General features: G+C 38.7%; 1 protein-coding gene across 1 annotated transcript in view; it reads right to left on the bottom strand.

The window, feature by feature from the left end:
* NTRK2 (neurotrophic receptor tyrosine kinase 2) overlaps positions 1-20941 on the bottom strand; it is a 326056-nt gene that overhangs the window by 267446 nt on the left and 37669 nt on the right. The window contains exons 6-8 of the mRNA XM_063080630.1: positions 8008-8144; positions 7351-7483; positions 4195-4500 (exon numbers count right to left, since the gene is read on the bottom strand). Coding sequence (XP_062936700.1) covers positions 4195-4500; positions 7351-7483; positions 8008-8144 — 576 coding nt within the window. The remainder of the gene's footprint in view (positions 1-4194; positions 4501-7350; positions 7484-8007; positions 8145-20941) is intronic.

Below are 20941 nucleotides of genomic sequence, written 5' to 3'. Positions count from 1 at the left end.
GCAGAGGGGCTGAAACCTCAACAAACTCCAGACCCCCGACACCTCCCCCCAATACTACCAGCCTAAACTTGGAGAGGAGAGGAGACTGGCCACAAGGTCAAATCCAGAGTTCTGATTTCTAACTCAGACCGGACATGGAATTTCTCGATTAAGATTCTGTCTGCAGCCTAAAATGACCAAAGTAGCAAACTTGTTACTCAATTATGAGCCGAGAAATCTTAGCACTCAGAGTCTTCCATAGCAGCGAGGCTCACCCGTGGTTGCTCATTGGAATCATTGGGGATCTTAAAAGAAAAATGCCAAAACCCAAATCTTACCCAGGAGCCACTGAACCAGAACTGGTAAAGGTAAGCCTAGGAAAATGAAATAAAATAAAATAATTATGAAAGGTCTCCAGGTGATTCCAATGGTGCAACAAGGGGTGGGAAGATACTGTTCTGTGAGCCAGGGAAGACTCCTCCTAGTGAATCGATTTTAAACAGACAGTGAAAAACAATAATAAAACTAGTTTGTCACTAGTTGTGCTTTTCAGTGTGCTAGAAAGATAAACACTACATATAGTTCTCTAGGTTTCATTTTGAAGCTAACGTTGCACTTTGTGCTTTAAACACAGTGTCTGGAGTCTGGGAAGGTCTTTTCTCCCTTTCTCAGTTACTGGCCGGTTTCCAGTGATTAGCAGATGGGGAAAGCACCGGCGTGAGGTCTGGGGTCCTGCTGACATCTCAAGATCTGATGACAACTGTCCTTCCCCATTAGCGCCCTGGCTGGCTCCACGTCAGAGTCTGCATGGTCCCAGCACTCTCGAAAGACATTCTACGGGGACCTTGGTGTTCTGGCCTCTCTCTTCATCGCCTGCCTCATATCCTCACCCTGCGCTCGGCAGCCCCTTGGCCTGGCTGACGCTGGCACTAGGTCTGTCTGCCCTGTCCTTCCTCCAAGCAGAGAGCGCAGCGTCTGCTGCTCCGTCCAGGGCTTCCACACTGTGCTGCAGCGGAGGCAACAGGAACCGTCCTGATGCCCAACCAGTTACCTTCCAGGCTCACCAATTTTTTCAGGGACTTTTTGCTTATTTGCTTTTACTTAGGTTTTAATTTCTTTCAGCACTCTTCACTCTCTGTCTTCAAAAATGAATTCCTAAGTAAAGTGACCATCCCACTGGAATCTCAGGTCTAAGCCGAGTGGGGAACGTACTCCAAGGACACCAGAGCTGCTGCATCGAGTCTTCCAGCTCTGCATGGAAATGCAACCGGCCTCCTGGGATCCCAGGCTGCTGCTTTTTGCAAGCCAGGAAACTCGCAATGTAAGAAAAACAGCAGAGGATCCCACCGAAAGAACTGGGAAAGTAGTAGCTAAGACTTCTTGTCAAAAAGCTTTACGAGCACTAAACTTCTTCATTAATTACTCTCTGATGACATTGGAAGGAATATAAAACCAAATTTAGCCGGTTGTCCTTAAGTTGGAATGTACCTTTAGGACATCACGGAAATGACATTTTTTTTTTTCTTTCTAGCAATTCCTTTATTTCTCTTTCTTTCTGAAGAGGGATAAGAGGGAAAAGAAGCAATTCTAAGGGAGGTCATTATCTGTATGCTGTGGCTATGAATCTCATAAATACCCACGGAGACTCTATCCCACAAGCCAAGGGAAGCCAGTCTGTAATTGGCCACATTGGTTTATGGACCACTAGGGCCATTTATATACACTATCACCCTGGGCCAAGTCTCCTTCATTTCCACTTTTATTTATAACGCCTTGATAGCTGGTCCTTGAGTAAACGAGGGGGAAATCAGTCTTTTCTAAAAGCAGATATATAAAGACCTAATAAAAATGGATAAATGAGCAGGAAGAGAGAAAGAGAGGAGGGGAGAGACTATCTTTACAACATTTAGCATAATGCTTATTTTTTATAAATAAATAATTATTTCTTTTAAAGGGAATGTTTGAGAGACTCAGAGTTTTTCTTAATCCAGAAAACGATTCTTCCCTGTCACTAGCTAAAACTAACAGAAGTGACTGATAAAAATGAGCCACATGGATAAGAGCGGTTCAGCTTTACCAAATCTTAGCACCATATAGAAACGTTCAAAAGAAAATACATCAAAATTCTATCTAAAATAGAAGCGACTGCCTCGACGTTGACAGCACTGTGCAGATATCAAAGGACACAGAGCGCTTCTGATAGCTTTTAAACTTCAGAGCTTCACCCTGAATCAAGTTTCACCCCCTACAGTTTCAAAAGGCCATTGTTGGTGAAATTCAAATCAAGCCTGAGGTTTAGTTAATAGCAACGCCCCAGTGTTAGTTTCTGTAGCAAACACACAGCAGTAATGTAAGATGGAAACAATGGGAAAAACTGGGGACTCTGTACTATCTTTACAGCTTTTCTGTAAATCTAAAATTATTCACAAATAAGTTTATGTAAGAACAAACAAAAAGTTATTGTCCCAAATCGGAGTCTCCGTATTTAACTACGAAGCTGTTATACCATCAGACATGCAAGAATAAACACAGCAATCTAGGGATTTACCACAGCACAGGCAGCCGAGCTGCTAAACTCTCAATTAAGAGGAAGATTTAATGAGAAAGACAACAAGGGACAGGGGTGTCTGGGCACTGCCTCCAAACATGGCTTGTTTTATGTGCTCCTGAAGGGCTGTTTGTAAATCAAACTTACGTAATCCAAGCCACATTTTGAACACGCTAAGGAAGCTTGTGTATTTAAAAAGACGTCAGTAAATACAGTAGTTCCCCCTTATCCTTGGTTTCGCTTTCCACTGTCAACTACAGTCTGAAAATAGGTGAGTACAGTCTAACATATTTTGAGAGGGAGAAAGAAAAAGAGACCAAACAGTTATTTGCATAACTTTTATTACAGTATATCCTTATGCTGTTCTACTTTACTATCAGTCATTATTGTTGACTCTTACTGTGCCCAGTTTATCAATTGAACTTTATCGTAGGTGAGTGTGTATATAGGAGAAAACATAGTGCATAAAGGGTTTAGTTCTGCTGTGGTTTCAGGCACCCACTGGGGGTCTTGGAAAGCACCTGATGGATGAGGGAGGCCTGTTGGACCTTGGTGAAGGGCACTTATTACATAATGAGAGACTGCGTTCTCACTTACTGCTTGCAAACGTGGCTTTGCACGGGTCACATTTGTCCATGGTGTTGCCCTGTGAGCCACTGCCCACGCAGAATGTACCTGCCTCACAGGCCTCCGTGTTTCTACCTGCCCTTCCCTCTGCCAAGTCATCTTTGTGTGACTTTGACTTACTCGGTGCTATTACAGTGAGGAATTCTGCTCACATACAGGCCCCAGCATCCACCACGGGACTCAGCTGCCACAATGGCAGCAAGCACTTAGGCAACAGGATTGGGCAGGTGAGAGCACTCCACTGAGGGGCAGCATCTGAAGCGGGCCAACGTGTGACAATTGTCCTGCAGTTACTAGAGCTCACACTAAAACTCTCCTGGTGGCCAGAGTGGACCCCTGATGCTGGCCATCCTTCCCCCAACCCAAACCACTGGTCGGATAGATACTACTACCACTCCTAGGAAAACAACACTGGATCTGATAAAAGGATGAACCAACTCAGTCGTGCAGGTAAGCAAAACACTCCAGTATACTAGTGTCTCGTCCGCAGATGAGGATGCAGGATTGCATTCCAAATGGATACGGTGCAGGAAAAGTAATCTTAAATATCTCATGAGCCAGCCAGACACAGCTCATCTGCTTGTGGTTTTGCATGAGTTTTGCCATTGTGGGTACAAAATCTCATTAAACACTTACAACAACAATAATAATAATAACCCTTTTCTCAAGAACTACTCAAGCACACCAGTTAATAATCCTGCGTATCTAAGATTGGTGTTCCAACTTATTCATTCCCCCCATCACCTTCCTGGGAGCAGTAAAAGTCCCTGCCCCTTGACTTGGCTTTGGCCAATGGCATAGTGTGGGACAATGGGACACTGTGCCAGCCCTTGAGAATCCTTCCATATTTCCAGTTGTCCTCTTATACTGTGCACTTGCCATAAAAATCAGATCACCTGAGTAGCTGCTGCTTCTTCCCCCGGCACCCCAGAATAAATACGTGCAGAACAGAACTACTCCAGCCCACCTAAAACCCATGAGCAAGACCAAATGACAGCGTTTGAAGCCACTGGTTCGGGGATGGCTCATCGGGTGCTCACCGTCATCAATTCCAGGCCAGCCCATGAAGTGAGCAGAGATCTGTCTCTCGTCCTTGCCATACTTGTTCTTGGCTATTAGAGTGTAGTCCCCGTTGTTCATGTGAGTGGGATTATCCAGCTGCAGGCAGCCGTGGTACTCCGTGTGGTTGGTAACATGTATTTTAGTGCAGATGTATTTGGACTCATTCAATATTGCCCCATTATAGAACCAATGAAGCGCTGGCTTGGGGTTGCCTCTCACAGTGAATGGAATGCACCAGTGGTGGTCTGAGGTTGGAGATTCGAGAAATGTGATACTTGGTGCAACTAAATCGAAAAAGAGAGAGTTAATAGCATCAGAAAGCTCAGAATGCCCCCCGTCTCCAGATTTCTGTGTCATTCATTGATAAGGGATTTAATTCAACAATTGTTGATTAAGAAAACACATGACCAGCAACTCTGGAATCCATCAATACTTTGTATCATCATCAAGGTGGATTCTTCAGAGAGACCCCTTTCTCTGCTCTACTTAAGACCCAGGCATCAGTCATTTTTCAAATCTATTCAGTGTTAGTGAGAACTAGCTCCAAACAGATCCAAAAACCAAGAATTTTACAATGGAAAGGGTTCATCTGAAGTCAGCTTTGGTTTCAAATATATGTACCTTATTATGCAGATTCATCACCAAATAAAAAAAGAGAGAGAGAGAGAGAGACTATTTTCATCATACTTTTTCCCTAAATAATAGAAATAACAGCAAAGTGACTTTAGAAATTTTTCCTGACATCCTGATCTCACATAACTTTTCTAAAACAGATGAAACTGATCAATAAAATATATGAAATGTATGTTGCTACTGATGCTGATTATTGAAAAGTATGATAAATTCATATTTTTCACTGATTGTCAATAGCAAATACTCTTTAAAGTGTCACACTTCATTATCATATGGTTCAATTTTGCTAGGATTCTAATTGCCAATGTTTTGATCCTTTCAATGTCTGTGGTCCATCCAATCTAAGAACAGACTAGACATTATTTCAACTTTAAGCATAAAGTACTATCCTGATTGAAGGTATTTAAAATCCCTCATCGCTGTTTATTTTAATGTATACTGACTTTGATAATTATAAAATCAAGGACTGGAAAAGACTCTTGAGATCTAATATCATCATTTTTTTATATGAAGAAACCAACGTCCAATGAGGTTAAGTGAGTTGGTCAAAGTTAGCGAGCAAGTAAGATCTAGAACAAGAATCCAGGCCTCCTGATCCAGTAGCTCTTCCCTCTCGTACTCTGGCTTCTTGACTGGACACGTCAATCACACAAAGGGGGAAAATGTTTAAGGCATCACAGCCTGCGCACATACAAACACTCTGCATGCGGTCCCTGCAATGAATATCTCAGTTTTCAATATTCTTTGTCATTTATTCCTCCTACTCTTTATCTAAACTTTGATAAAGTCAGTACTTCAGATCATGGTGACCACAGAGATACTGACCAAAACTAAGAAAAACCTCAAGTTCGAGTGTCCTTAATAGAAAGTAGATACTCTTCTCTGCACTCAGGTAAATCCTCCTGGAATGTTACCCAAGAAGAAGTAAAGCTGATAAAAGATCCTAATTCATTTCCATAATCTACAGAAAGACTTCCAGTTACCAGTGACACCAGTGAAGTTACTCACAACTGAGCACATGAAGTTGCTGAACTCTGCAAATGTGTATCATAACAGGGTCTCTCACTTTAAGAAATGCAATGTTACTAAATTTAAATTTGCAAGGTTTAACTGTTTGCTTTACCAAATATTTCTCAGACTCCTCCTTAAAACAGTCTTTGGAAAATAAAATAGCTTTTAATATATGATCCCATCTTTTAAAATTCAATTTAAACATGATTTGGGGGATTCTATATCTGTTTGGGCAAAATAAGGTGTGTGCCTGTGTAGATCCACATACTTGGAGATACGCATTACAGTCCAGACATGACAAGGATGCAGTGGGGCAGGGGCCACACTTACCTTCCTCCCACCAGCCCAGATCCCCATGCCCAGGCCCACTTATTCCTTCCACCAAGCCCATATGAGCTGTTCATGCGGTGCTGAATGAGGGACATAAAGTTGGAAGTGTTTGCATATGTTTGGGGATCACATTGACTTCAGGCTTCTGGCTGGGTCAAAATGATGAGAAATTATGAGTCCAGCACCCACAGGGCAGAGTGACAGTACTGAGAGTGACAAAGGATCACTCTTGGTGATTTCAACTATTCATTCTAACAATCACACACCGAATGGGTACTATAATGAGTGCTAACCATATATCTACACCAGCTCTGGCCATGTGTCTACACGTGTGTAATTTGTACACATACTTACACACATGCATGCTCATGTTTTTCTCATCCAAATCCTAATCCAAACAGAGCAAAACCTCACTAATTTATACCAGGCCAGCTCAGAATTTGCAATGATGTGAAGTGTCCAAATGGTTTTTACTGAACATACATTCCCACTGAAGGCCACAATGTGGAGTTTTAAGATATAAGTTCCATTATTTGTAATACTGGAAAACAATGTACTTAACGTTTAACTAAGAAGCATGGATATCTTTTATCTTACTTTCAAAGTGTACAGAACTTAAAACAACAACAATAATAATAAAAGCTTTCTGCAGGTGATGATAATTTTCAATAATTTAAGTAGGACTCCTACCTTCTCACAAAAACTTGAGGTTAAACTAATGAGGTTTTATTGTATCAATAGTGCAATTAAGTGTCTGTGAACAGCTGGAAAAGACTTCAGGTAACATAACTTTAAATCATCACATTGCTTTTACAGAGGAAAAATTTTGGAAACTGGTTTATGAGAATTTAAGCTAAAACATTAACAAGAGGGAACAACCAGCTCAAAATATGTTCTATCAGAAAAAGACAGGAGAAGGCAAAAAAAGGACAAGCTCAAGAGCAAAAAAGAAGCTTAAAGGAAAGACAATGCACGAGAAGGGATATTAGGCAGAAATAGAAAAAGTGGAAAAGGCTGATAACGTTTCTTAATTAAGTATGCATGGAACATCACATATACTTTTTTAACAAACTTAAGCAGCACCCAGAGTGCCGTGGAGACAAATGTTGTGCGTCCACGATCATTTGTTATTAAAAACACATGCCGATCTGATTACGTACAATGCACAGTGAGGTTGACAGAATCTTGATCTTCTCCTACAAGATTTTCTGCCACACAAGAGATTTGCTTTCCACTGTCATCAGATGAAATGTTAGTTATCCTTAAGAAGCCCTGTGTGGAGCTTGTTTCATTCTACAAATGAATTAACAGACAAAAATAATCTTTATTAGGATTGATCCTAAAATGACTAGATTTGGGTTTTCTTCCCCTACCTAGAGAAAAATACATATAACAATAGAAAGCCTCCCTGCCTGAATTGGGTTCAGGCAAAGGAATAAATCAGAAGTTATTCTATTTCTCTCGGTTTCAACTGCTTCATGGGGGAGATTAACTAAGTCCTCGAATTCCTACCTACCTACCTTCCTCCACGGGAAAAGACCACAGGGAGAGTCACTCGCTTTGTTCACGATGACACAAAGCACTCACTAGGGACACAAAGACTCTCCAATCTACTGGGTGTACATAACTAAAATGCAAACCTGCATTAGTCTTTTTCAGTTAAGAATAAATAGAAAGTAAATGTACATCAAGAACTTGTAAATTTCTAATGTGGCTCTATAAAATATGAAATGATCGTCACTAAGTTTAATATGCTCTCAAATTCTGGAACACTCTCATTGTATCTCTATTAAGACGGAGCCAGACATAAGCCTTACCATATGTTTGGAAACCAGATTACCAACATCCCAGTACATACTGGGAACTGGGTCGCCTGCCACACTACAGGATAGCGTGATAGACTTTCCTTCCTCCACGGTGAGGTTAGGTGCGGCCAGATTTGCTGTTGGCAAACCTGTGGAACAAGAAAAGTAAATAGAGACACATAGAAATAGTTAAATGCAGGATCAAAACAACAGTAATAAATTGAAAATCAATCATTACTTGTATTTACTTTCTGAGACTGATATATGTTGATCTGGAAAAGTGCCAAGTTGATAAGAATTGTAGGTTTAACGTGGACCAAAAAATATGCTGCAACTAGATTTGAAAATAAATTATACACCCATCTTTAAAAACATTATCACAGAGTAACCTTTTATTAAAACAAAAAACACACTAGCATTTAGAACTGTCTTCCACCTCTTTTATTGGCCTACAGTTACTAATCTAATGTTTTGCTCGTAAAACACTGGATTAGTACTAGGCGCTGTACTTGTGGACTGGCATTGTTTCTCCTCTATTTCCCCCACCTCCTTCCCTCCACTTTTTAAAAATATAATCCAAAACACAAAAGGGTGAGATGTATCTATATTTTTTGCAAAAAATCAATTTTTTTGCATTAAGTGATTCATAAATCTAACCTGCTACCAGATCTAGATTTTTAAAGAGTCAGACTATTGAAGAAAATGTAGTCACAAAGCATTTTTCAAAGACATGAGGTTTGAACTATCAGTGTTAGAATGTTTCAAAGCTATGTAAATCATAGTTAAAGTACTGTAGATAATATTGGTCATCCTATTTAAAATATAATGCAAATAGTTATGTGGGTGCTTTTTCCAATGAAACGTTCTTTTCATTGGAAAACCCCTGAGAATGTATTCCCCGGATGAAATTTTGAACCTTATAAACATTCTTTAGTATTTCAGCAGAGCATCATTTTTATACTTTTACATTGCAAAGGTAGGAGTTTTATAAGTGATATTGCTATCACTTCATTAAACTATCACACCTACTGATTGTGTACACTGTTTTAAACCAAATGGGAATCACAGTATTATTCACATGTAGACAGGTCTCAGAGGGTGTAACCATATGTCGGGTCCTGCCAGTCAAGCCTGTCCCTTTCTTGGTATAAGAAACTCTGCTTGAGACTGCATTCACCCCAACAGCTGTGTCCTCAGGAGTAACCTGGAGGTCAGAAAAGGCAATTCATCTTCAACAGCTGTTAAACTGCAATTAACCAACCCACCCAGCACCATGTTCACATTACTACACGCAAACCGCTCTCTGAGTAAAGATGCAGTCCTCATCGGCAAAGCCATTGTTCCTTATTACTGAAATCAGACTGGGACAAGATTTGCACAATGTACAAGGGAACTTTAAAAAGTTCATGGAAAAACAGAATTGTATATGCATGTATTGAAACAACAAACTTTACCCCATAAATATGTACAATGAACAAAATAAATTTAAATTAAATTAAATTAAATTTTTTTAATTCTTAAAACTTATAAAAATTATATTTTACAATCTTACAGCTGTATTGCTATAAAAAAATGGAATTGAAAGATAATACAAATCTTTCCATGGACTTTTTTGAAGCACCCTCGTATGTGCACAGCATTCCCACCATTGGAAGAGGGCTGCCCAACAAGATCTGGCTTTTGGGGGCTCGTGAGACCCCTTCAGAACCTTTCCTCCCCATAAGCATTCACTAGAAAGTATTGTTCTATCTTTCAAAGAATTTCAAAGAGTCCCCTAGTATTTAACAGTGATCGAGAGAGAGTGCAGTAAATAGGATGAGACCTAGACCCCAGACCTGGCTCTCACCATCATTTAATATCATGCTTCTGTTGCTGCTTCTTGGTTTTTCTGTTGTAGTATTATCTACTGACCTCCCACCACCGAACACGAGAACAGAATGCCAGCCCTCGCCACGTGCCCACATAGCACGCCACATGCTCTGTGTCCTCACATCTTTCCTTCCATATGCTGTGAAGTTACACTGTCTAGATGATCACATAAAGCTTATCATAAGTAAGCCCTACTGACAGCTGAGCCATCTAATGTGTCATAGTTATCATATTTCATCAAATTTAAGACAATATCAATTACGGGATATAACACTGTTGTACGTGCCACTAAGAAAGAAAAAGAAAAAACAAGATGGCAATTCAACTACGACACAATGCTTTCTCACCACTTAGAACTCCTGAGATTTGGATGTCGGACCTTCTGGATGGCCCTTCTAATTTCCTAATCCTTTCTCTACTATTTTCCATCTTTTTGTCTACTTGTTCTTTTTAAAAGGGAGATTTCTTCAGATTTACCTTTCAAACTTTCTTTTGAGGTTTTTCATTCCTATGTCATATGTTTAGCATTCAAGGCTCATTTTTTGTTCCTGAATGTTCTTTTTTTTTATAGCACCCTGTTTTTGTTTCATGGATGCAGTATCTCTCCTGACCTCAACGTGATATTAATAATAATTTCTTCTGAATTTTCCTTCTCTCCATATCACCTTTGTTTCTTACAATTGTGTTCTCTTTGGTTGTTTTACGTTTATCTTTCATATTATAAGATTTCCTCAAACATCCTTGGCTATTCACACATCTTTAAAAATGGGCTACCAGAAGCATTGCACATTTATGAACTGTCAGCGTCATTGCAGGGCAATATTATTGACCTCTTTACTGGATACCACCTGACATCAAGATAATGAAATAATTTCAAGGAAGGTGCTGGTCAAATTACTGATAGTGCACCTCCAATGCCCTGTTTGGAGAAGGAAGGAGGCTGAAAATACCAATATTCAGTATGTAAATCCATCATTTTTTCTATGGCTCCCACAAACTCAACTCTTTCTGAAGTTTCTCAGAACTTTGTTTTATCTTTGTTAGAGAATAAACCTTTTTTCTGCTGAGGGGGGAGGGGTGTAGTCACCTGGGTTTTTCAGGACAAAAACAGGTTTAGCTGCTTCTGAGCAGACTTTCAACCAATATCCTGTATTTGGTGTTACCTGTACCCTCATCTTCGGAGCACTGCAGTAGTTCTGTGTTATAAACCACGTTTCCCCTTGCCTTTCCCCACTGCCAGCGCAGTATCCAGCATCCTCAGACTTTCCATCAGTCACCACTCACGCATCTACATTCTCAGCTTGCAATTTTCTGTGCTTTGTTGACTCTCTGCCCTTTTCTTTGTACTTACAGACTTATCTGCTGACTCTGGGACCATGGGGACTGGGGCCTGCCATGATACTTTTCCTCAAGATATAACCCCCTCTACAGCCAGACCCCAGTAATAAATCTTAAAGACAGCCCCCCTCGGCACTTCAAATACAAACCTATGGGATAAATTTCCTACCCTTTATAAACGTGTCTAATAGTTTGGAAATTCTGAGCACAGAAAGATTAAAATAAGGAGATTCTCAGTAGAAAATATGATGTCATAATCTCAATTTTCCCTATAAAATATAATGCTGTTTTTTTTCTTCAAGCTTATAAGATTAACAGCTCTAAAAATATTTAATTACAGTAATAGTAATATTAGCATATCTAGGGCATTCACTGACCCAGACACTCTTGTCTAGTTCTTTATGGTTTTACTTAATCCTTACGACAAATCTTCACGTTCAGCATTTTGTCCTCATTTAAGTATATGAGTTTTGAAAAAGTCAAATACGTCTTCCAAAGTTGCACAAGTACCTATAGACCAGGGATTTGAACCTAAGGATCAGGGTGTTCACCACCACCTCCCGGGCTGAACATTTTAGCACAGACCATACATACCACTGCACGTCCATGATCTAGGAATTTAGTTCATTTGAAAAATAATCACGTGTTTATTCTGTGAAGGAAGAGTGTGTCTCCTTTATTTATAAACTGTATCACCCTGTCATAGCAGTTTCCAAAGGAATCTGTGCAAAATTGGCCAAGTCTAGATCTTTTAAATGTAAAGTCTTCCACAAATGAGTAAGCAGCTGACTCACGTTACTTCTACTTCAGTATTTAATATGCTGGCCAAAGATTCAATAATGGAAAAAACAATCTGTACTTGAAATATCACTTGAGGTTTAATTAGCACAATAATAATGAATTGGGAAGCAAGAGCGACCAAGGCAGGATAGACCACTTGCCAGGCACTACTTCCTGGCTTAATAAGATTTGAAATCGGCACAAACACAGAGCAAAGCCCAGCAACGCTTCCAAGGAGCTGCTGGCGCTACTGTAACAGGATCCTGATCCCGAGCACCACAGCCGTGCTCCCTTGCAGTCTGGGGACCCTCGCTGGAGATGAGAGCTGACCAGCTTCCCAGGCAGACAGACACCGGCATGTCAGTGTCTCCTGGCCTGCACTTGTTCAGGAAGGACTCACTAGCCCATAGTCCTCAGCAGAAAATCATCAACCATGAAGAGAAAAGCCGACTTTCCTGAGACCAGAGCTTCCCAAACTTTAAGTGCATTTGAATCACCGATCTTGTTAAAAATGTAGCTTCTTTTCCAGTAGGTGTATGTGGGGGCCTGAGAGTTTGCATTTCTAACAAAGTTCTTGGTCCACAGACCACACTTTGAGTAGCAGGGGTTTAGATAGTGGCTGTTCGACAATCATTCACCTGGCTTTTGTTTCTACAGCTGTTATCCTGAAACCTGACAGCAGCCTGAGTAGTTACCTAGTCCACCAAACTTCCCCCAAATTCTGTTCTGTGGAACTCTAATTCCTTTAAATGATCTAAGGAAAACAAATATCCAAGATTACACAAAAAAAGAAAAGAAAAGAAAACCCAGTAGAAAACTCTGTATGTTCACAATGCACACTGCAGTACTAAACGCTCTGAGAAGTCCTGCTACACAGTAACCCATTTAACTTTCATTGACTTTTTTCCCCAAGCTTACTTGAGGACATAACCACTTCTTTGAGTTGTGATATCTGTCGTGGCTTTGTTACTTTTATTTGAAGCAATTTGACAAACTATAACATTTACACATTTAAATTAAAATGTAAAGTATGTTTAAAGCTAACTGTTCCTTTCGATGACAGTGGTAACATTGATAGCTAATATTAATTGAGTACTAAATGCAAGGGGGTCTTCAAAAAGTTCATGGAAGGATTTGCATTACCTTTGAATTCTATTTTTCCACGCACTTTTTGAAGTACCTTCACATGTGCTAGACTCCATCTTAAATGTTTTTAATATATAGTAGTCCCCCCCTTACCCAGAGTTTCGCTGCCTGTGGTTTCAGTTACTCACAGCCAACAAAGGTTAGAAAATATTAAAAGGAAAACTCCAGCAGAAAACAATTCATACGTTTTAAATTGTGCACCGCTCTGAGCAGTGTGGCGGTCATCCCTTTGCCCAGCTGTGTACCCAGCCACCTTGGCTACTGGAGCCACTGGTACAGTATCTCAGTGTTTGTGTTCATGTGACCCTTATTTTACTTTATAATGGTCCCGAAGTGTAAAAGTAGTGATCTGGCAATTTGAATATGCCAAAGAAAAGTCGTAAAGTGCTTCCTCAAATGAAAAAATGAACATTCTTGACTTAAGGAAAGGAAAAAAAAAGTATGCTGAGGTTGCTGTGATCTACAGTGAGAACGAATCTCCTACCCGTGAAACTGTGAAGAGGGAAAAGGAAATTCGTGTATAGTATCTACAGGGTTCCGCACTATCCGCAGTTTCAGGCATCTGCTGGGGGTCTTGGACCACATCCCCTGTGGACGAGGGGGGACTACTATATTACCTTATTAGTTATCCTAAAAGTCCTGGAAAGTAGGGGCCATTAGTACCCCTATTTCCAAATGAAGAGTTAAAGCTTATAAAGCATCACAACCGAACAGCTCGTGAGAGGGAGGGGCTGCGTCTGTCTGTCCCTGGCCTTCTCCGGCCCACTGCTGGCTGCCTCCCTTGCTGGGGTCCTCTGTGTCTCTCCTCCCCCCAGCAGTACACACTTCTTGAGAGCTGACCAGACCAATCAAGTCCTTCAATCATTCATTCAGTGTAGGTCCTCACTTTCTAATCACTGAGAAAACTAATCTCTAGTCCTTTTGGACTATTAGTTCAGCTTTGCAACAAATGAAATGAATCAAATTTGGGTTTTAATTGTCAGTATTCACCAGTAAGTGTGGACTGTGTTCTTTTTCAGCTTGCTGCAGTGATGTGTTCATTTCATGTTGGGTCATTATTCCACGTGTATAAAAATATTCCAGTAAATTATGATTTTGTCTGTTCTCTGTCTTCTCTCACTCCTATTTTTGCATACATAAAGAACTTAAAACAAATAGATACTTGACCTTGATATCTGTTAATTCTCTTTCAATAGAAAATTAAAATTCTATAACCTTCCTCTTTACCTTTCTATCTTCTTGGCATAACTTCCAATTTCTTTGTCTCCTCAACAGATATATTCTATAATCAGGAATGAAACCAGAATGAGCCCGACCTATTTAGAAGTCATCACTTCACACCTGGTTGCAAAAAATGACAGAAAATAAGCAAAGTGACTTTCTAAGCTCAGATTGGAAATTGTGCTTCTAAGCGTATGTGAGCCATGTCATGAGAGTAACAGCTACCATATGACTTCTAAATACAAAGATTTAAACAGTGGCTGACAGAGTAGAAAAAACAGTTTCACTTGGCATTCTAAAAGGATAGAGAAAAGCAATGATCCACTGAGTGCTTTGCTTTATTTTAGGAGATAAAACCTGATTTCTAATAAAATTAAAGCAAAGCAGCAAGCTAAAGTAGACTTTGTAATATGTTTTTCCAAAAACAAAAAAACAATCCTGCTAAGATGCTAAGAAAATAATGTCATGCCAATCTAAGGTACACAGAGTGTTCGTATAATATTTCTTTTTAATCTTCTGTAATTCTAATTCAACAAATTAGAATTGCAATCAGACTATTTTCCTGGTTTAAAACAAAAGAAGAAGTATGCACAAATATGCTGAACCGACATGTGTGCTACAAACCATGGATGAAAACAAAAGTAACTCTTGAAAATAAATCATTAAAACCAATTTAACTCAAAAACCAGGCTTCTCCTCCATGGCACCTCTGAAATGACCTTAACTATCATAAATAGTATTTTCTGGATGTGTCTTAAGGAGTCTTTACACTAAAAGTTTGAAGTTTGGAAAAGTGGAAAATTGAAATTGTCATAAATAACAAAGAAACCAAAGGCAGGGCTGATATCAATCCTTGGGGTTGCTAAGGGTGTTTTATATAGTAACTCCGCAGTTCTTCAACCATCAAGTGAATTGCCACCTTATATGCACTATGGGACCATCACTCTCTATGGTAACAAGTTACTAGTAAAATGGGTTGAGGAATTGTTTTTATATGACCCACAGGAATACTGCCTTTCTTAAATGTATCTGCCATCTACTTAGAACAGAACATTTCATCCACTATTAACACTTCCTGAAGAAGCTCTCTTCCAGATAAGACTTAAATCATAATTACAGTATAAAAAATTAAAGTATAAAGTCCACTGCTCCTTAATAATCCCATTCATCCAGGGGAAATGATTGAAAGGCTTATACTGCAAGACTAACTGCAAAGATCAACTAAGTGTACAAGAATTGAGTAGAAAAAATTTTAAAATACTGTGTGATAAATAATTTCATTAATAACATTACAAGAAGTAGCAGGGACATTTTTGTATGAAATGATGAATCAGCACAGCCTGGCAAAATCACAGCACTTGTATAATTCCATTTCTTCTTCAGAATCATTGCTCATAGCACCACTTTATTCCAATTAACGTGGAAATTTTATATGAATATGTTTTGTTACCTTGTAATTAATAAAGTTTTTCTAAGGTTTAAAAGGGCCTTGTGGAGAAACAGACCACAATTTGTTTCACAGCATGAATAAATTTACAGTAATTCACGGCAGGAGGGAGCTGTCAGAAAAATATTATGATGCATTTTGACTGTGCTATTAATGGGAATGACGCAGTTATACCTCCCAGCCCTGCCTATCACACTCAATTCATCTCTAAGGGCATAAGGAAAAAAAGAAGAAACAAGATTCTCCCAAAAAACAACAAGGACAGAAATTTCAAAGAGAAATACAAAGTACTAAAATATGGAATAATTTGGCTAGAATAGTATGTTTAAGTTATATTTAATTAACTGAGACATCCGCACCATTATATTAAAAACCTAGTCCCATCGGATCATTAATATAATATGGTTCGTGTATTTATTAATTGATCAATTCAGCAAACATTCACCAAATGCCTATTATGCTCAATGGGCATACATTGGGTACCATGAAGGATGCATATTCCCAATATAAAATGTAGTGAACTTCCTCTCCATATAATACCTACGTAAAGAATACTAAAGGGGAAGCATTTAAAGAAAACCCATCCTATAAAGAAATGAAATCTTAACAGCTCTTTTTTTTAATTTGAAATGAAGATAATACCAGTTGCAAACTAAAGGCAATGACCACAGTCTTTGGCAAATTGTTGATTTACAATGGTGGAGCACACAGGACCATATTCTCAGCAGATTCAGGGTGAGCTAAAAAGTTTCATGCCCCCCAAAAAAGTGTGAAAATAAGACGAACTCCACAAATCTGTGATTTAAACACAACAGATGTGTTTTAAAAGCATATGTAAAAGAAAGAGCCAGTGACTATAAATACAGGTTTTTAAACAAAACGTCTAATTTGAAGATATTAACAGGTTATTTATTATCTGGTTTCTTCAACATGGAATTTCAGAGAAAGATTTTAAATCCAATACTCTAGCGTAATTTTCTGCTCAATTTGTCTTTCTCTTTAAAAAACCATAGTTGAGAAACCATCACAAAGAATATTAATACATGACTAAGAGCCTCTCAACCCAAATCTCTAGAAATGATATAAAATACATATTTTTTGACTTTCTTTTTTTGTTTGTTTGTTTCTTTATTTATCATTATACAATGTAATTGTCTTTCGTGGGCCCTTACTGATTCCTCCCTTTCCCCCCTAACCCTCTCCTCCTTTCCCACCCCCGGCAACCTCAGTTTTGTTCACTTCTCTTAACAAGTTCAAAGAATTATTGTGATCATTGTGTCTTTTTTTTCCCCCTCTATTTATTTGTTGTCTATTTATTTATTTATTTTTATTAGCTTCCACATATAAGTGAGAACATGCAGTATTTCTCTTTCTGTGCCTGCTTATTTCACTTAAAATAATTTTCTCTAAATTCATCCACATTGCTACAAATGGTAGGATTTCATTCTTTTTCATGGCAGAGTAGTATTCCATTGTGTAAATATACCACATTTTCCTCATCCAGTCATCTGTTGATGGGCATTTAAGCCTGTTCTAACTCTTGGCTATTGAAAATAGAGTTGCAATATTTTTTTAAAAAATCCAGAACCATGTTGGAAAATGAGAAGGCATACTGTTGGTAGATAAGAAACTGTGAGCAGCTTGATGCCACAACCACCATGCAGATGGAACGCCAGCCACTCAAGTGCATTGTCACAAGGAGAGTCACCAGTGGAGACCAAAGAAAAGAAGAGGATGTCTCTCTCCACCAAGCCCATTCCAGAGGGACAGAAGCAGCATCTACTCTACGATAATAGTGGGGGACCTGAACACACCTCTCTCAGCACTGAACAGATCATCTAGGCAACAAATCTACGGAGTAACCGTTACTCTTTCAGAAGGAGAGAAGAAATCTAGGGCTATCAGAGGGGGAGGGAGAGGGGGAGGGGGACGGGGAGAGACTGGATAAGGGGCATAAAGAATAAGTATGAATATGCTAATAATATTGATTTGATCAACATATATCAACAGTGAAGCCCCCAAAATATGCATAATCAATTATGATTGAATAAAATAAAATAAAATAAAAATAAATTTTTTAAAAAAATCTAGAACCATGTTGGAAAATAAGAAGGCATACTGTTGGTGGATAAGAGACTATGAGAAATACTTGAACGACAAAAAGCAGGGAAACAGAATTGAAGAAAAGCAACAGAGCCCAATAGGGACATATAACTATGTACTGTACAAAACAGGCAGGCTCTAGGCTGACCTAGCGCTAGAGGGTAGGACTGCAGGACTGAGCGGGGCCCCACCTAGGCCAAGCCACAGGGCGATGGGTAAGAAAACATAGAAGCAGCAAGAAGAGTAACCTTTCCACAACACGCCCCACCGCCCCACGGTGGGCATGGCTTTCAGCAACATCCTAGCTCCTCCCAAGGAGAGGCAATGAGTGTGGGAGGAACTAGACACACAAAAACAGTCATGCCGGGTGCTGGTAACACCCTAAAGATATCATGAACCCCAATATGGAAAAGGACAATTCAGCCATATAAAACAGATCACTAGGGATGGCAGAAATTAAAAATTAATGGCTGAAAGTAAAAAATTCAGCAGCTGGAGAAATAGCTGAAGAACGAAGGGGTGAGTGAACCAGTTCTCCCATAACACAGCCCAAAGGACAAGTGGGTAGAAGGAGCAAGGAGAGGTGGAAAGTATTAACAAAGTGTTGACTAGACCTAAAGAAAGAGATAGACCCCCATATGGTAAAACCTGGGGACCTGAACACCCCGCTGTCAATGCTGGACTGATCTTCTAGGCAACAAATCAATGGAGAAACACAGGATTTAAACTGCACTTTAGACCAATTGGACCTGGCAGACATCTACAGAACCTTTCAGCCAACAGCTACAGAATATTCATTCTTCTCATCAGCACATGGAACATTCTCCAGGATAGACCACACATTAGGTCACAAATCGAGTCTCAACAAATTTTAAAGAACTGAAATCATTTCAAGTATATTTTCAGACCACAATAGATTAAAACTAGAACTCAATAAAAAGCAAAATTCTGGAAACTATACAAATACATGGAAATTAAACCACATGCTCCTGGACAACCTATGGGACAAGAAGAAATTAAACAGGAAATCAAAAAATTTCTTGAAATGAATGAAAATAAAGACACATCATACCAAAACCTGTGGGATGCTGCAAAAGCAATACTTAAAGGGAAGTTTATTGCAATAAAGAGTTGCATCAAAAGAATAGAAAGATTTCAAATAAACAACCCAACACTACACCTCAAAGAACTAGAAAAACAAGAACAATTCAATCCCCAAATTAGTAGATGAAAAGAAATAATTAAGATCAGAGCAGAACTAAACGAAATAGACACCCAAAAAACAACACAAATGATCAACGAAGCAAAAAGTTGATTTTTTTGAGAAGACAGACAAAATACACAAATCATTAGCTAAGCAAACTAAAAAAAGAAGAGAGAAGACCCAAATAACAAAAATCAGAAATGAACCAACCTAAATGTCCATCAATGGACAACTGGATAAGGAAATGTGGTGTGGCTACACTTTGGAATACTCCTCTGCTGTAAAAAAGAATGAAATTCTGTCATTCACAGTATCATGGATGAACTTAAAGAAAATCATATTGTGTGAAATAAGCCAGGCACAGAAAGAGAAATACCACATGTCCTCACTCATAAGTAAAAGCTAAAAAATAAAAATAAAAAATATCTATAAAGAAAGAAAAGAAGGAAAGAATGACACAACAATCACAATAATTCATTGAACTTTCAAAAGTAGAGACAGAACTGAGGCCACCAGAGGTGGGAAAGTGAGAGGGGGAGGGGGGCCGGTGACAAAATGGTAAAGGGCCGCAAAAAATCATTACATTGTGTAATGATGAATATATTAATTATCCTGATTTGATCACCACATATTATACACAGGTATTGATATTCGATGCTGTACCCCACAGATATGTATAATCAATTATGTTTCAACTACAAAAAAAGAAAAGAAGGGTTGAGTAGAATGGAAATTGGAGCCAGAAGTATAAATACCCAACCAATTATAATTCCTGAATTAAAGAATAAATAGAAAGAATATACAGAGCAAATCAATAACAATACTTTCCAGAACTGAAAACATGAACCTTCATACTGAAAGGGCACCCTTCATGCCAAATGGAATGTTTAAATCCACACCCAGTTACATTGAGGTAAAATTTAAGAATGACATGAATATGATGAAAATCCTCAAAGCTTCTAGAGAAAAAAGAAAAGCATAGATTACCTAGCAACCAGACTGACCTCAGGCTTCTCATCAGCAACACTGAATACATAAAGAATGCAGTACAATATTTGCAAAGTTCTAGCAGTTTTGAGCCTAGAATTTTTTTACTCAGCCAATTCCATTAAGAAGAAAAAATACAGGCTGATTTTCTAGCTGGCAAGAGCTCGGAGATTTTTTTTTTTTTAATTTCTCTGAAAGAAATATTAGAAGATATACTGCAGTGAAAAGAAAAACCACTCCAAGAAAAAGTAGTAGGATACAAAAGTCAAGGTATATCAAAAAATACGAAATCTTCATAAAAATTAGGTAACAATCTAAAAATAAAATCCCATGTTGTAAAAACCTGAGAGATGGAAAGAGGAAGAAAACAAAAGTATCTCTTCCTGTCTTGTTGGGGGTTATCTCGAGACACTTGCAGAAAATGCATGTCTAGGTATGTGCAGTAATATTTTGGCTTTATATATTTTTCAAAAAACAGAAATATAATTTATAATTTTCAAACAATTTAAAAAAAAACACCATCAATGAAAGTAAAGAAAAGGAAAAACCCTATAGGAAAACAGACAAAGGATATAAACAGGCAAGTCACTAAGGCATAAACACAGTCCAATAAACATATAAGAGACTCAGCAGTAATCAGTAAAATGCACACTAAAAAGCAGTGACATAGTACTTTTCAGAAAGACAATAACTAAGAAGTTTGCTGTTGCAGTGGCTACAAATTGTTCCAGCCATTTTTTAATGTGCAAACCACATTAGCCAAAAATTCTCCTTCTTACTATATATTCTAGAATACCCTCTGCACTTGTACATATATACAAAGAGCATAGTTAAGGATGCTTGTTGAAACT

Source organism: Cynocephalus volans, chromosome 16 (genome assembly GCF_027409185.1).
Source record: "Cynocephalus volans isolate mCynVol1 chromosome 16, mCynVol1.pri, whole genome shotgun sequence".
NCBI lineage: Eukaryota > Metazoa > Chordata > Mammalia > Dermoptera > Cynocephalidae > Cynocephalus > Cynocephalus volans.
Note: the sequence above shows the minus strand (reverse complement) of the source record. Positions and strands in the feature narration are given on the sequence as shown.